At 51.1% G+C, this 15,852-nt stretch overlaps 1 protein-coding gene across 1 annotated transcript in view; it reads right to left on the bottom strand.

Moving 5' to 3' along the window:
• Nucleotides 1–13,089, bottom strand: part of CIMIP6 (ciliary microtubule inner protein 6) — a 74,316-nt gene extending 61,227 nt beyond the window's left edge. Inside the window, exon 1 of the mRNA XM_082249288.1 lies at nt 12,967–13,089. Coding sequence (XP_082105414.1) covers nt 12,967–13,025 — 59 coding nt within the window. The 5' untranslated portion in view covers nt 13,026–13,089. The remainder of the gene's footprint in view (nt 1–12,966) is intronic.
• Between the last annotated feature and the right edge of the window lie 2,763 nt (nt 13,090–15,852).

Genomic DNA, 15,852 nt, shown 5'->3' with positions numbered 1-15,852 from the left:
GTCTGTTTGTGGTTGTTCTATCGGTTTGAGGTTAGGACTCTGTGCAGGCCAGTGAAGTTCCTCCACCCCAAACTCACTCATCCCTGTCTTTGTGGACCTTGCTTTGTGCACTGGTCCAAATCATTTGGTGGAGGGTGGATTATGGTGTGGGGTTGTATTTCAGGGGTTGGGCTTGGCCCCTTAGTTCCAGTAACGGGAACTCTTAAGGCGCCAGCATACCAAGACATTTTGGACAATTTCATGCTCCCAAGTTTATGGTAACAGTTTGGGGATGGCCCTTTCCTGTTCTAACATGACTACGCACCAGTGCACAAAGCAAGGTCCAAAAAGACATGGATGAATGGATGAGCGAGTTTGGGGTGGATGAAATTGGGGCCTGCACAGAGTCCTTACCTCAACCCAATAGAACACCTTTGGGATGAATTAGAGTGGAGACTGCGAGCCAGGCCTTCTCGTCCACATCAGTGCCTTCTGGAAGAATGGTCAAACATTCCCATAGACACCCTCCTATACCTTGTGGACAGCCTTCCCAGAAGAGTTGAAGCTGTTATAGCTGAAAAGGGTGGGCCAACCCAATATTGAACCTTACGGACTAAGACTGGGATGCCATTAAAGTTCATGTGCGTGTAAAGGCAGGCGTCCCAAAATTTTTGGTAATGTGTGTATATGTATATATAATTATCTAAATAGAAAAAGAAAATTAGGGCAGACTCAATGGACCAATTGGTCACTTTTCTGCCATCACTCTTCTATGTTTCCGAGACAAATATCTTTTTATTATACTAGCTATAGGATGAAACAGGGAAAAAGTATAAAGATGTCAGTGTTCCCAAGAAAAACTATATATAAGGCCACCAAACTCCATCAACCATGCCAGGACAAAAAATTTTATTGATCGTCTACAAAAAATGTAGACTGATTAAAGGTGTCCATTAATTTCATAAAAAGAAAAAACTAAAATGTATCTAGGGTTGGCAGCCCTACCACAAACCCATTTCTAAAATTATTTTTTTTTGGTTAAATGATAGTTTCAATGCAATTTATGGAATAGGAAGAAAACAATCATAACTATCCTAAAATTATTAATGCCACATTTCCCTGGATTATTATCATGGCACAAACAATTTAAATCTCAATTGACAGAAGAATACTTGCAAAATATCTACAGGGGAATCAGAGTGCACACTTGTCTCTGGTGGGGAGCAGAGTGCACACTTGTTCCTACAGCGGGAGCAGAGTGCACACTTGTCTCTACAGGGGAATTGGAGTACACACTTGTCTCCACAGGGGAATTGGAGTGCACACTTGTCTCTACAGGGGAATAGGTGTGCACACTTGTCTCCAAAGGGGAAGCAGAGTGCACGCTTGTCTCCACAGGGGAAGCAGAGTGCACACTTGTCTCTACAGGGGAAGCAGAGTGCACACTTGTCTCTACAACAATAGCAGAGTGCACACTTGTCTCTACAAGGGAATCAGATTGCACACTTGTCTCTGCAGGAGGAGTATATTGCACATTTGTCTCTACAGGGGAGCAGAGTGCATGCTTGTCTTGGAAGGGTGGGCCGAGTGCACAGTTGTCTCTGCAGAGGAAGCAAAGTGCACACTTGTCTCTACAGGGGGAGCAAAGTACATATTTGCCTCTACAGGGGAAGCAGAATGCACACTTGTCTCTACAGGGGAAGTAGAGTGCACACTTGTCTCTACAGGGGGAGCAGAGTGTACACTTGTCTCTATAGGGAAAGCAGAGTGCACACTTGTCTCTACAAGGGAATCAGAGTGCACACTTGTCTCTACAGGGAAATCAGATTGCACATTTGTCTCTACAGGGGAATCAGAGTACACACTTGTCTCTACAGGGAAAGCAGAGTGCACACTTGTCTACAGGGGAAGCAAAGTGCACAATTGTCTCTACAGGGGGAGCAGAGTGCATGCTTGTCTTGGAAGGGTGGGCCGAGTGCACAGTTGTCTCTGCAGAGGAAGCAAAGTGCACACTTGTCTCTACAGGGGGAGCAAAGTACATATTTGCCTCTACAGGGGAAGCAGAATGCACACTGGTCTCTACAGGGGAAGTAGAGTGCACACTTGTCTCTACAGGGGAAACAAAGCGCACACTTGTCTCTACAGGGGAAACAAAGTGCACATTTGTCTCTGTCAGGGAGCAGAGTGCATGCTTGTCCCTACAGGGTGAGCAGAGTGAACACTTGTCTCTACAGGGGAAGCAAAGTGCACACTTGTCTCTACAGAGGGAGCAGAGTGCACACTTCTCTCTAGAGGGGAAACAGAGTGCACACTTGTCTCTACAGGGGAAGCAAAGTGCGCACTTGTCTCTACAGGGGAATCAGAGTGCACACGTGTCTCTACAGGGGGAGCAGAGTGCACACTTTTCTCTACAGAGGGAGGAGAGTGCACACTTGTCTCTACCGGGGAATCAGAGAGCAAGGCCCGAAGCGAAAGAAAAAAAAAAAAAAAATAGCGCAGGGCAGACATGACCATGTGAAGAGGGGAGACAGGGCAGGTGTGAGTTAAATTAAATTGTTTTGAGTTGGGGGGTATTCAGGGATTGGTGTATCAGGTTTGGGAGGGGTTGAGGTACAGTTAGGAGGGGTGGCCCCTCAGATTGGAGGTCAGTGGAAGTTCAACGGACGAAGGAAGAAGAAGCTTGGTCACCCACCTTTTTCACTGCAGAGCATCTCACCTCAGCTTCCCTGGTCTGGGATGGCGGATTTGGACGTTTTGCTGGAGCAAATCAAGGCCGCTGCTGCGGTGAAGGGGACTGAGTGGCTCCGGTCCCAGGTCTCCACGTTGATGGGGGTTCAGGACTCTGCACAGGATTCGGAGGGGCTTGCGGTCCCGCGGGCTCGGCGGTCACGGCCGCCGGAGCGTTTTTCACCGGACCCTTCCCCTAGAGCTCAGCGTCATCCTAGGAGCCCCGACAGGGACCCTTCAGGGCCGCCGGCTAAGCGTACTCCTGCTGCAGCCGTGCGCGCCTCTGGGAGGAATCCTCTGCATGGACGGAGCTCTGGGGGTAGTGGGGGGAGGCGGCCTTCGGTCTCTCCCCGTCCCTCTCGCCGGGGTGCTGCTGGACTGGCGGGCTCCCCTACTGGCGATGCTCCGGTCGGAGGGGTGCCTCGGCGTGGGAGCGGCTTCATGGCGGCCGGTGGCAGCAGTGATCGGCGGGACTCGGAGTCGGCCTCGGCTGGGCGCAGAGAGATGACGCGGCGGGGCAAGTCACGTGGCCGGGTCATCGGAAGTTCGGCTGGTTCACAGAGGTCTCCGTCGGGCGGAGCTGGAGTACGGGGGCGTGGACGCCTGTCGCTCGGCTCTGCAGATGGCGGGAGTGCGACACCTGGTGGACGGATGTCGGCGGTGCCCGGGGACGATCGTTCGGAAGGCGAGGTGTCCGGATCGGATGTGGAAGAGGATGTCGGTGGTCGGTCGGCGACGAGGGAGGCTGGATCGGCGGCTGGGGGCGCCCCCCCTGGGCAGACAGGTGAGGTCACGATTCCTTCTCTGGCTTTGTCTGATTTGCGGGGCTTGTTTGATGTGGGGGGTGGGAGTGCTGGAGGGGCTCGGGGGGTGGGGGTGTCCCGGCCAGTGGGGGCGGGGACCCCGGAAGGGGGTGATGATGGGGGTTTGAGGGGCTTCCTCCTGGGTCTACGGGACCTCTTGGGGCGTTTGCCCCCGGGGGACGGGGGCCGCTTGTCTCCAACGGCGGCTTGGGTGCCTCCGGCGGGGGGCTCGGGCGCGGAGCCGGGGGGGGGCCCCGGGGCTGGCGGGGCCGTCTTCCACGGGGCTAGTTGCGGGGGGGGCTGGGGCCCCTCCCCAGGTTGTTGGTGCGCCGGCAGTGGTGGCAGTGACGGCCGGGGCGGCGGGGGACAAGACCGGGACGGCGAAGGAGGGGAAGGCGGACGCTGTTCGCCTGGACGATTCAGCGAAAGGTGAGGTATATGTTTGTTTTGAGGGCCCATTGGGGGCACATTTGAAGCAGGAAGTCCGGGAGAAGATCTGGAAGGGTGAGTACGTGGAAATCTTCACGCTGTTGCCCCCCGAGAAGTTTCACCTGGACAGGGTTAAACCGGAGGAGCGCAAGAAGGAGGACGAGGAGGCGCGACGCTATCGGCTTATCCCTCGGACCTTCGCCAATTGGCTGCAGGCCTTTGCCATTCTGGCGGGCGTCATAGGGGAAAAGGCGCCGGAAAACTGCTCGGCCCTGTTCTGCTACATGGACGCTGTAGGGGAAGCCTATCGGGTTTACGGGGGGTCGGCCTGGCTGCGGTACGACGAACAGTTCCGGCAGCGGAAGGCGGTTAGGCCGTCCTTGCGGTGGGACCACAAGGACATCAGCCTGTGGATGCGGCTCATGTCGTCTGCGAAGGCTCCGAATCAGTTTTTTCCAGGGGGGGCCGGTGGTTCTGCGACCCCGGGACAGCCGGCCGCAAAGAGGAGGGGTTTCTGCTGGCAATTTAATGAGGGTTCCTGTAAGTTCGGTGGCACATGTCGCTTCAAACATGAATGCTCCGGTTGCGGAGGTTCCCATTCCTTGGCTCGGTGTTTTAAGTCCGGAAAAGGGCGGTCCGGAGAGCCTTCGCACAAAGGGGACGACGCCGGTGAGGGTGGAAAGGCTGCGGCCTTTTCTAGATAGGTACCCCGATAGGGCGGCTGCCCGACTTCTGGGGGAGGGTTTTGCGGTGGGTTTTCGTATCCCTTGCTCTTTGGCCTCGGTGCCGCCGGTGGCGAGGAATTTGCGTTCGGCATTGCGCCACCCTTTGGTGGTGTCGGATAAGTTGCACAAGGAAGTGGCTCTCGGTCGCATGGCGGGCCCGTTTTCGGAGGTGCCGGTGCGTGACTTGGTGGTTTCGCCGTTGGGGGTGGTTCCCAAGAAGGAACCCAACAAGTTTCGCCTCATTCACCACCTCTCCTTCCCAAAGGGTGGGTCTGTGAATGACGCCATCGACCCGGATGCCTGTACGGTGTCTTACATTTCCTTTGACGCCGCGGTGGCCTGGGTGCGACATTATGGGCGGGGGGCCTTGATGGCCAAATCGGACATTGAGGCGGCGTTCAGGTTGCTCCAGGTTCACCCGGACAGTTTTCGATTGCTGGGCTGCCGGTGGCAAGGGGCGTATTATGTGGATCGCTGCCTTCCTATGGGCTGCTCCATATCGTGCGCGCTGTTTGAGACCTTCAGTTCCTTTGTGGAGTGGGTGGTTCGGGAGGTTTCCGGTGTGAATTCGGTGATCCACTATTTGGACGACTTTCTGTGTGTGGGCCCGCCCTCTTCCAACGGGTGCGCGATCCTGCTTGCCACGTTGCAGCATGTGGCCGGGAGCTTCGGCATTCCGTTGGCCCCCGACAAGACGGAAGGCCCGACCACGGTGCTCAGCTTCCTGGGCATTGTCGTGGATTCGGAGGCCATGGAGTGTCGCCTACCGGAGGATAAATTGGGGGCTTTGAGAGCTGAAATTGAAGGGGTGCTGGGTTTGCGCAAGATTCAGTTGCGCAGCTTGCAGTCGTTGCTGGGTAAATTGAATTTTGCCTGCCGCATTATGCCCATGGGCCGGGTTTTCTGCCGACGGCTGTCGGCGGCGACTTCGGGGGTGAAGTTGCCCACTCACTTCGTCAGGCTCAACAGGGAACACAGGGATGACTTGCGTCTGTGGCACGGTTTTTTGGCCACATACAATGGTAGATCCTTGTGGATGGCCGGGCCGATCAGCAACTTTGATTTGGAACTGTTTACCGATGCTGCTGGTTCGGCGGGGTACGGGGCTTTTCACCGGGGGGCGTGGAGCGCCGCCCCTTGGCCGGGGGCATGGCAGGCAGCGGGGCTGGTCAGCAACTTGGTGTTGCTGGAACTGTTCCCGGTGGTGGTGGCCCTGGAGATTTGGGGGGCGGAGTTCAGGAACCTGAAGGTTCGCCTCCATTGCGACAATCTCGGGGTGGTTCAGGTGATCAACCGCGCGTCGGCTTCGTCTCAGCCGGTAGTGCGCCTCCTCAGGTATTTGGTTTTGCGGTGTCTACGGTTGAATGTTTTCCTGTACGCTGTGCACATTCCGGGGGTTAAGAATGATATTGCTGACGCGCTGTCTCGTTTTCAGTGGGACAGGTTCCGGGAGTTGGCACCGGCAGCGGAGCAACGCGGAGTCACGTGTCCGGAGTGGCTATGGGGGATTGCCTTGGGGTCCTCGCTGGATGGATCAGGAAGTCGGTGAGCGAGTCCACGTGGTCGGCTTATTGCAAGGTATGGTTGGAGTGGCTGGAGGTGTTGCGGGTGGCATCGGTGGATCCTCTGGGTCCGGAGGTCAGGTGGGTGTTACTTTCTTTTGTCTCTGATCATTTTGAGAGGGGCGCGTCGGCTTCCGCTGTGGCTCGCAAGTTGTCCGGCTTGGCCTTTCTGTTTAAATTTCTGGGTTGTCAGGATTACACGAAGGACTTCGTGGTGAGACAAGCGTTACGGGGCTATTCCAGGGCTTATCGGAGGAGGGACACTAGGCGCCCGGTGTCCTTCGCTCTTTTGCAGGACGTCTGCCGGCAATTGGGGGAGCACTGCGCCTCGAGTTACGAGGTGGTGTTGTTTAAGGCGGCCTTTTCTCTCGCTTTTTTCGGGGCTTTCCGGATTGGGGAATTGGTCAGCTCCTCCCGGACGGTGCCGGGGGGCCTATTGGGTCAGGATGTCTCTGTCGGTCGGGAGGGGGTTACTATCCTCCTTCGACGGTCCAAAACGGACCAGAGTGGCAAGGGGGTCCGTGTCCGGTTGTTCGCGGTGCCGTCTTCATCGCTGTGCCCGGTAGGGGCGGTTCGGGATTACTGGGCAATCCGCCCTTCGCGGCCCGGTTCATTTTTAATGCATGCGGACGGGTCGTCGTTATCCCGTTTTCAATTTGTATCGGTGTTCAGAAGGTGTGTGGGCTCTTTGGGTTTGGATGCCAGTAGGTTTGCATCTCATTCCTTTCGGATCGGGGCGGCCACTGAGGCTGCACGCTGGGGATTGAACGACGATGCGGTCAAACGCATTGGGCGCTGGGAGTCTAGGAGGTTCTTGTTGTACGTTCGTCCACAGCTGTTGGTGTAGGGTATGTAAGGGGGGTGGTTTTTGTCGCTGGGGGGGTGTGGGCCCGGCTGGTTATCTGATTATTGGTTGGTTTTTCTTTTCCTTTTGTCCCCTTTCTTGTAGGTTTGGAACCCTGCCTTGTTTGGATCGTGGGACACTCGTATGTTTTCTGGGGGGCCCGGAGAGCTGATGTGCGTCCTAATGGTAGACAGCTTGGTTTTTCTCGGCACGAGGCTTGTGTCAGGTGGCTGGGGGTGCCGGGGCTTACTTGGGGCAGGGTCCTTCCCGAAGTGCATCGTTTCGCCCGGTTGGACAGGCAGCCAGATGTTTTGGTGCTGCATGCCGGGGGCAACGATTTGGGGGCCAGGTCCGCGCGGGCCTTGATCAGGGACATAAAGTTGGATTTCCTTAGGCTGCGCACGGCTTTTCCGGCGCTGCTTGTAGTTTGGTCGGATATGGTGGCCCGCACGTCCTGGCGCATGGCCAGGTCGGTCGCGCGCCTTAATAAGGCTCGGATTAAGTTGAACAAGGAAGTGGGGCGCTTTGTGTGTCGGAATGGGGGGTTGGTGGTTCGCCACCTGGAGTTGGAAGTGGACACATGGCGGTATCTGCGGGATGATGGAGTCCACCTCAATGCGGTGGGTATAGATTTATGGGCCCTGGGATTACAGGATGGGATCCAGCGAGCCTTGAGGGTTTGGAGGGGCACGCAAGGGTAAGGTGTCACCCTTGGGTGCTGGTGGCGTTTTGTTGGTCTTTGCTGGCGGGGGAGGTGAACAGTTTAGGATAAGGGTATGGTTGGGACTCATCGTTGGTATGGGTCCCTATGGTGCATTCCATTTAATGTCAGTTTAAATGGAATTCAAAATGGTGGCACTGCGGGGAGTGGTTTGTCTCCGAGCCGGTGACGCGGCTGGAGGCCTATCAGGGCACAGGTCCCGCAGTGCAGGATTTGGAATTATTTGGAGGAGCCTCAAAGACCAACAGGCCTAATGACTGATTGTTTTATGTTTGTAAGGAATGTTTTTTCTCCTTATGTTAATTTTAAGGTAAAAGGGTTAATAAAATGGCTGCTGTGGCCAATTAACTCCAAGCACGGTGTGGTCTCAATTATTTAGGTAAAGGGAAAGGTTTATGGCATGGGGGTGGAGCCTTTGGCTTTAAGCAGCCTAAGAGTTTGGGGGTGACATCTATTCTACATTGGTCAAGCAAGGCCCGAAGCGAAAGAAAAAAAAAAAAAAAATAGCGCAGGGCAGACATGACCATGTGAAGAGGGGAGACAGGGCAGGTGTGAGTTAAATTAAATTGTTTTGAGTTGGGGGGTATTCAGGGATTGGTGTATCAGGTTTGGGAGGGGTTGAGGTACAGTTAGGAGGGGTGGCCCCTCAGATTGGAGGTCAGTGGAAGTTCAACGGACGAAGGAAGAAGAAGCTTCCCACCCACCCTCCCTAATTTCTGGGACTGTTATGGTTGATTTTGATTCATGTCTTTTGTGCTTTCTGTCCTTTCTGGGGGAATTTTATATTGTCATGGCAGCTGGGCGTTTTGTTGGTCTTTGCTGGCGGGGGAGGTGAACAGTTTAGGATAAGGGTATGGTTGGGACTCATCGTTGGTATGGGTCCCTATGGTGCATTCCATTTAATGTCAGTTTAAATGGAATTCAAAATGGTGGCACTGCGGGGAGTGGTTTGTCTCCGAGCCGGTGACGCGGCTGGAGGCCTATCAGGGCACAGGTCCCGCAGTGCAGGATTTGGAATTATTTGGAGGAGCCTCAAAGACCAACAGGCCTAATGACTGATTGTTTTATGTTTGTAAGGAATGTTTTTTCTCCTTATGTTAATTTTAAGGTAAAAGGGTTAATAAAATGGCTGCTGTGGCCAATTAACTCCAAGCACGGTGTGGTCTCAATTATTTAGGTAAAGGGAAAGGTTTATGGCATGGGGGTGGAGCCTTTGGCTTTAAGCAGCCTAAGAGTTTGGGGGTGACATCTATTCTACATTGGTCATGCACACTTGTCTCTATATTGAAAGCAGAGTGCACACTTGTCTCTACAAGGGAATCAGAGTGCACACTTGTCTCTACAGGGAAATCAGATTGCACATTTGTCTCTACAGGGGAATCAGAGTACACACTTGTCTCTACAGGGGGAGCAGAGTGCACACTTGTCTCTACAGGGGGAGCAGAGTGCACACTTGTCTCTACAGGGGGAGCAGAGTGCACACTTGTCTCTACAGGGAAAGCAGAGTGCACACTTGTCTACAGGGGAAGCAAAGTGCACAATTGTCTCTACAGGGGGAGCAGAGTGCACAATTGTCTCTACAGGGAAAGCAGAGTGCACACATGTCTACAGGGGAAGCAGAGTGCACACTTGTCTCTACAGGGGGAGCAGAGTGCACAATTGTCTCTACAGGGAAAGCAGAGTGCACAATTGTCTACAGGGGAAGCAGAGTGCACACTTGTCTACAGGGGAAGCAGAGTGCACAATTGTCTCTACAGGGAAAGCAGAGTGCATGCTTGTCTCTACAGGGAAGCAGAGTGCACACTTGTCTCTACAGGGAAGCAGAGTACACACTTGTCTCTACACGGTAAGCAGAGTGCACACTTGTTCCTACAGGGGGAGCAGATGGCACACTTGTCTCTACAGGGGGAGCATAGTGCAGATTTGTCTCAGTCAGGAAGCAGAGTGCATGCTTGTCCCTACAGGGTGAGCAGAGTGCACACTGGTCCCTACAGGGTGAGCAGAGTGCACACTGGTCCCTACAGTGTAGGGAGCAGACCTGTAGTCCTAAGCAATTTGTATGGAATTTGGTAATAACAAGAAAAGCAATACAATAGATCCCCCGTAGCCAGCAGCAATAGAACCCCAAGCAACAATAGACCCCAGCAGCAACAACAGATCCCCCAGCAGTCAGCATCAATAGACTCTCCAGCAGCCAGCAACAGTGGACCCCTCCCTAAACAGCAGATCCCTTCCAGCAACAATTGACTTCCCAGTAACAAATGATCCTCCACCAGCAACAATAGATTGCTACGCAAAAACAGATCCCTTCCAGCAACAATTGACTCCCCAGTAACAAGTGATCCTCCACCAGCAACAATAGATTGCTACGCAAAAATAGATCCCCTCCAGTAACAATAGATCCCCCAGCATCAGTAGATACTCCAGCACACCTAAGCTCCTTATTGCACACATTTAGTGCTGGAGGTGTCGGGATCTGCATTGCCCCGTGTTCTTGCCACAAAAAAGTCCTGTTCTTAAAGCAAAAAATGTTGAACACAATTCTACTAGTGTATTCCCAGCTTAAAGCAGAACTTCGCCCGAAATTGGAAGTGCTGATTTTCTGTTTGCACCTCTGTGAATAGTTTTTCATAGGGGTGGGACACCGTACATATCAAAAAATCCTAACCCATGAGTGTTGCAATGAGCTTCAACACAAACAACTCACTTAGTGTGTTGTGGCAAAACTTTTGTGACATGCCCGATTTTTGGGACATTTTGGTGGGTCAGAAACCAATGGCCTTAAAGCAGAAGTGAAGTCCGCTGTATTTTTTTTTTTAAGGCCCCCCAGGTGGGTTTTGCAGGTTTTAAAGTACATTATGGCGGACTTACCTGTCATATGGTGTCCTCCCAGCACAGCACTGGGACTGATCCGGCCCCCGGCGCTTCCATCTTTACCCGGTGTTCCGTGAGAATTACCTACCCGTGAGAAAAACCTACCCCTCGTCACTTCCGGTTCACGGCACTGTATGGAATGCAGCCGTTACATTAAAACAACTGGGCTGCAATACAAATCATCTCCGCTCCTGTGGCTGTCACTTCCCTGCTCTCGGCAAGTAAATATAAAAGCGGCGGCGGGTGTATGTAAACATAAATCACGGAGACGCCAGCCGCTTTTATATTTACTTGCCGAGAGCAGGGAAGTGACAGCCACAGGAGCGGAGATGATTCGTATTGCAACCCCGCTGTTTTATTTAACCGCCGCGTGGGTAGGTTTTTTCCACGGTACACCGTCCTATTTCCATACTAGTGCGCATGCGCACTAGTCAGCTCCTCTGTCGTCCCTTTAGGTATCCGGCCCTGTGAGCATGCGCACTGCTGCGCTGCTCAGCTGTTCCTGGCCGGAAGTGACGAGGGGTAGGTAATTCTCACGGGGTAGGTAATTCTCACGCTACACCGGTCTTCCTTTTGGGTTCTGTACCTTTGGCCACTTGATAGGCCAGGCTGCGATAGCGAAACTCCCACGCATGCGCACGGGAATCACATCACTGTTGCACGGATTGGGGCTGTAAATGTGTACTGAGCTGCCCATGAAACTTGACAGCTGACAGGCAGAAGAATTCATTTATGGCAGAAGAGACCAATTGGGTCTCTTCTGTCATAAATACCCTGCCTGTCAGACATTTGAATAAAAAACAACTTTACTTTCACTTTAATGCAAACAAAGCACATTAATGCATGACACAACGCATGTTACTGCAGATGCATCGACACACTGCACATATGTAAATCAGCCCTAACAGTTGCACACCTTCCAACTTTTTGAGATGGGAACGAGGAACACCTATTAGCAAAAGTATGTAGGTATAGGACACACCCCCTGCCCCGCCCCCTTAACCACTTGCCGCCCGCCACCCGACAGTCACCCACTCCTGGGCAAACCAACATAGGGGTGATCCGCCAGCCACTCGCGATCTCCCGCAGGAGAGGTAGAAAGGCAGACGGCTGATGTAAACACAGCTGTCTGTCATTCTCCCTGATGTAAGTGCAGAGACTATACGATCCTGCTATGTAGGATCGTATCTCTCTGTGGTTACATCACAAGCCACGCCCCCCCCCCACAGTTAGAATCACGCCCCTAGGGATACATTTAACCCACTGATCACCAATAAAGTTAACCCCTTCCCTGCCAGTGTCATTTTTACAGTAACAGTGCATATGTATAGCACTGATTATTGTAGTAATGTCACTGGTACCCCCAAAAGTGTCAAAAATGTCAGTCAGGGGTCCGATCTGTCTGCCGCAATGTCGCAGTCCAGCAAAAAAAATCGCAGATCGCCGCCATTACTAGTTTAAAAAAAAACAATAAAAATGACATAAATCTTTCCCGTAGTTAGTAAACGCAATAACTTTTGCGCAAACCAATACAAAAACGCTTATTGTGATTTTTTTTTACCAAAAATATGTAGCAAAAAACAAATTGGCCTAAAATGTTAAAAAATTTTGATTTTTACATTTTTTGTTTGAGAATTTCATATAAAAAAATGTGAAAAATATTGTTATTTTTTTCAAAACTGTTGCTCTTTTTTTGTTTATAGCGCAAAAAATAAAAATCGCACAGGTGATCAAATACCACCAAAAGAAAGCTCTGTTTGTGAGAAAAAAAAGAACGTCAATTTCGTTTGGGTACAGCGTCGCACGACCGCGCAATTGTCCGTTAAAGTCACACAGCGCCGAATCGCAAAATAGGGCCTGGTCTTTGAGCAGCCAAATCCTCCGGGGCTTAAGTGGTTAAAGGAGAGTTATACAAAAAAAATGATTGGTTAAACCCACAAGTGCTTTTTTTTACCATTTTATATTGGCTTTTGAAATATACAAATGTAGCAATTTAGAAAATTGGATTTGAAAGATAAAAAATTCATTTTATATACAACTATATAGATCAATCAGACCAAAATGAAGGACAAATAGGGAGGAAAGAGGGACAGAGGGATTTTGTTCCAAATCAGGGACAGTCCCTCGAAATCAGGGACAGTAGGGAGCTATGCAGTTGTCATGTGTATGGCCAGGCTTAGGCCTTCTTTTTTTTAATGTAGCCCTTCACTAATTATTGAAAATCCCCCCTCCCACCCAGAAATATAATCAATAGATCAATGTAAGGGAAGCATAGAGCGCTCTGGTCTGTAGCAGCACTTACAAGAAGCGATCTGGCACTTTCTTCTTCCTGGCCATATAGATCTCCATGGTTTGGTGCATGGTGCTGTACTCCCAGGAAATCACAGCAACCAGATCCCTGGAGGTACACTGACACCATGATACACAGCTGTTGCCTGGCAACCATTGTCTGCACATGCGCACAGCCCTTCCCTGTGACTCTGGAGAACTTGCTCTGGGACTGTCATTAGAAAGTCCAGCAGAGATATACAAATCCCTACAGCTTAAAACAAAGAATAAGAAATATTTCTATTCTATAGAATGTATATTTGAGTATTTTGTACTATTAGTCGTTATTCATAGCTGATCGGTTTATTAAACGAATTTTAACTTTGCACACAGCAAACTGTACTATTAGTCGTTATTCATAGCTGATTGGTTTATTAAACGAATTTTAACTTTGCACACAGCAAACTGTGAAGTGTAGACGGTGACACGCTATTTCTGATGTCTAGGGACAGTTTTAGGTGTGGCCAGTTTCTCAGAAATGTGCCATTAACCCTTTAGCTGTTGGAGCAATTTATATTTTATTTATTTATTTTTTTTGCAAACTTGCTAAAGTATTAATATTGGATTAAGTATTAGGCCTCATGCACACGGGACGTTTTTACAGCGGCCGTTCTTGGCGTCAGACATTTTTTTCTGCAGCCAGTAAACTCCCCAGCATGTTATCCTATGTGTCCATGCACACACAGGCTGTTATCTGCAGTTTTGGGCAGGGGCGTTTTCTGTCTGGAAAAAAAAAAACAGAACTAGTTGGTTTTAAGGGCCGGTTCACATATATGCGATATGGGAACCCTGCAAATCCACTGCGGGTTCCCGCATCGCATTCACACTGCCATATGTCAATCGCTGGGGGTGTCAATACACAGTTAACAACACCCCCCCCCCCGATCAGTTCATATATCACAATGCGAACTGTCAGTTCGGACATGAATCAGATCGCATAGGTGCGAACACCCATGCGATCTGATTCTGGCGTGGACCCAAAAAAGGGTCCTGTCAGTGGTGTATTTTGGTTTTGTGCTGCCCTAGGCAAGATTAAAATTGGGCGCCCTCCCCATGTAAATTTTTCCCACTCCTTTTTTAACGGATGTGTCTTCCTCCAAAACTTGAAGGACTACAAGTCCCAGCATGAACCCCTGAGAGGGGGGGGGTGAGAGGGGGTGGGAGAGAGAGGGGTTGGGTGAGGAAGGGAGAGAGAGAGAGGGGGTGAGAGAGGGGGGATGAGAGAGAGAGAGAGTGGGGGATGAGAGAGAGAGATAGAGAGAGGGGGGAATCGAAGAGAGAGAGAGGGGGGATGAGAGAGAGAGAGAGAGAGAGAGGGGGGATGAGAGAGTGGAGGGGATGAGAGAGAGAGAGGGGGGATGAGAGAGTGGAGGGGATGAGAGAGTGGGGCGATGAGAGAGAGAAAGGGGGATGTGTGAGAGAGGGGGGTGAGCGAGAGAGAGAGAGGGAGAATGAGAGAGCCAAAGAGAGTGGGGATGAGAGAGCGAGTGAGAGGGGGGGTGAGAGAGGGGGATGAGAGAGGGAGATGAGAGCGAGAGAGAGAGGGGGATGATAGAGAGAGAGGGGGTGAGAAAGAAAGAGGGAGGTGAGAGGGAGGGAGGGAGAGAGAGAGGAGGGGTGAGAGAGTGAGAAAGGGGGGTGAGTGAGAGAGAGAGGGGGGTGAGAGAGGTGGTTCTAGCAATCAGTGGCCAATAGAGTCTCAGGTGATGGGGGGTGGCTTTTTTGCTGCCCCCTGCAAAGTGCTGCCCTAGGCCTGGGCCTTGTTGGCCTAGGCCAAAATACAGCACTGGGTCCTGTGCGAGTTGTGTCTGAATGCGATGCAAATTCAGCCATACCATCTGTATGGCTGTATTCACATTGCACAGACATCGCATGTGATTTTCAGAGCAGCGCGCTCCGAATCACATGCAATGTCTGTCATCGCACATATGTGAATCGGGACTCAGAGGCGTTTTTCAGCTGTAAAAACGCTCTAACTCTGATAAAAGCCTAAAAATGCAGAAAAACTTGGCTATTCTGCGTTTATCAATGTTTTTGAGCCATAAGCTTTTGTGGGAATATAATTTTGCTACAACAAACACTAAAAAACGCTACAGCTGAAAAACGCTACTGCAAAAAAGCTGAAAAAAGCCTTCTACAGCTAGAGCTTTCTACTGACGTTTTGATAATGTCCAGTGTGCATGAGGCCTTACACTTCGGCTCAGCACTTCAGCGAATGCACAAAGCGAAAATCCACAGCAGACAACTGCAAATCACTAAACAGACTACAGGTGACCTGATTCACTATACAACATTTTCATCTCTCATTCAGTCTGCTTCTCAATCCCACCATTCTGTATTATGCACTCCCTAATTCTCTTTCTCATATTTGCATCCTCTCTCCTTAAACTTACACTCCTTCACCCCTCTTCTCCGCCCCACAGCTTATATATATATATCACCCCCACTCCTGTCCTCACCTTATTACTGCATTCATCAACTCCTGCTTTTTCTGAACCCACACACCAATAAAAACTCCAGGACACTGGGATGTGTCCCCCCACATAAGTCACACCCCCATATCACCTCTCTCACCCTTCTACTTCTCCTAACCTCTGGAGCTTTTTCCCCAAATCTTGGACCGCCATTATTATTTACCTTTGCCCAACATACCCAGCACCCCCTTACATAGTTACATAGTAGGTGAGGTTGAATAAAGACAATAGTCCATCCAGTTCAACCTGTGTAGGTGTGTGTGGCGGTAATCATACCCCTGAATGTTCTGATCCTTGAGATGTACGTACAAGAGTCTTTTGAAAGTAGCCATACTTCCCGCAGAAACCACCTCTTGTGGTAGAGAATTCCACAATCTTGTAGCCCT

This window comes from Pelophylax lessonae, assembly GCF_965119305.1.
Source record: "Pelophylax lessonae genome assembly, chromosome: 3".
NCBI classification, from domain to species: Eukaryota; Metazoa; Chordata; class Amphibia; order Anura; family Ranidae; genus Pelophylax; species Pelophylax lessonae.
Note: the sequence above shows the minus strand (reverse complement) of the source record. Positions and strands in the feature narration are given on the sequence as shown.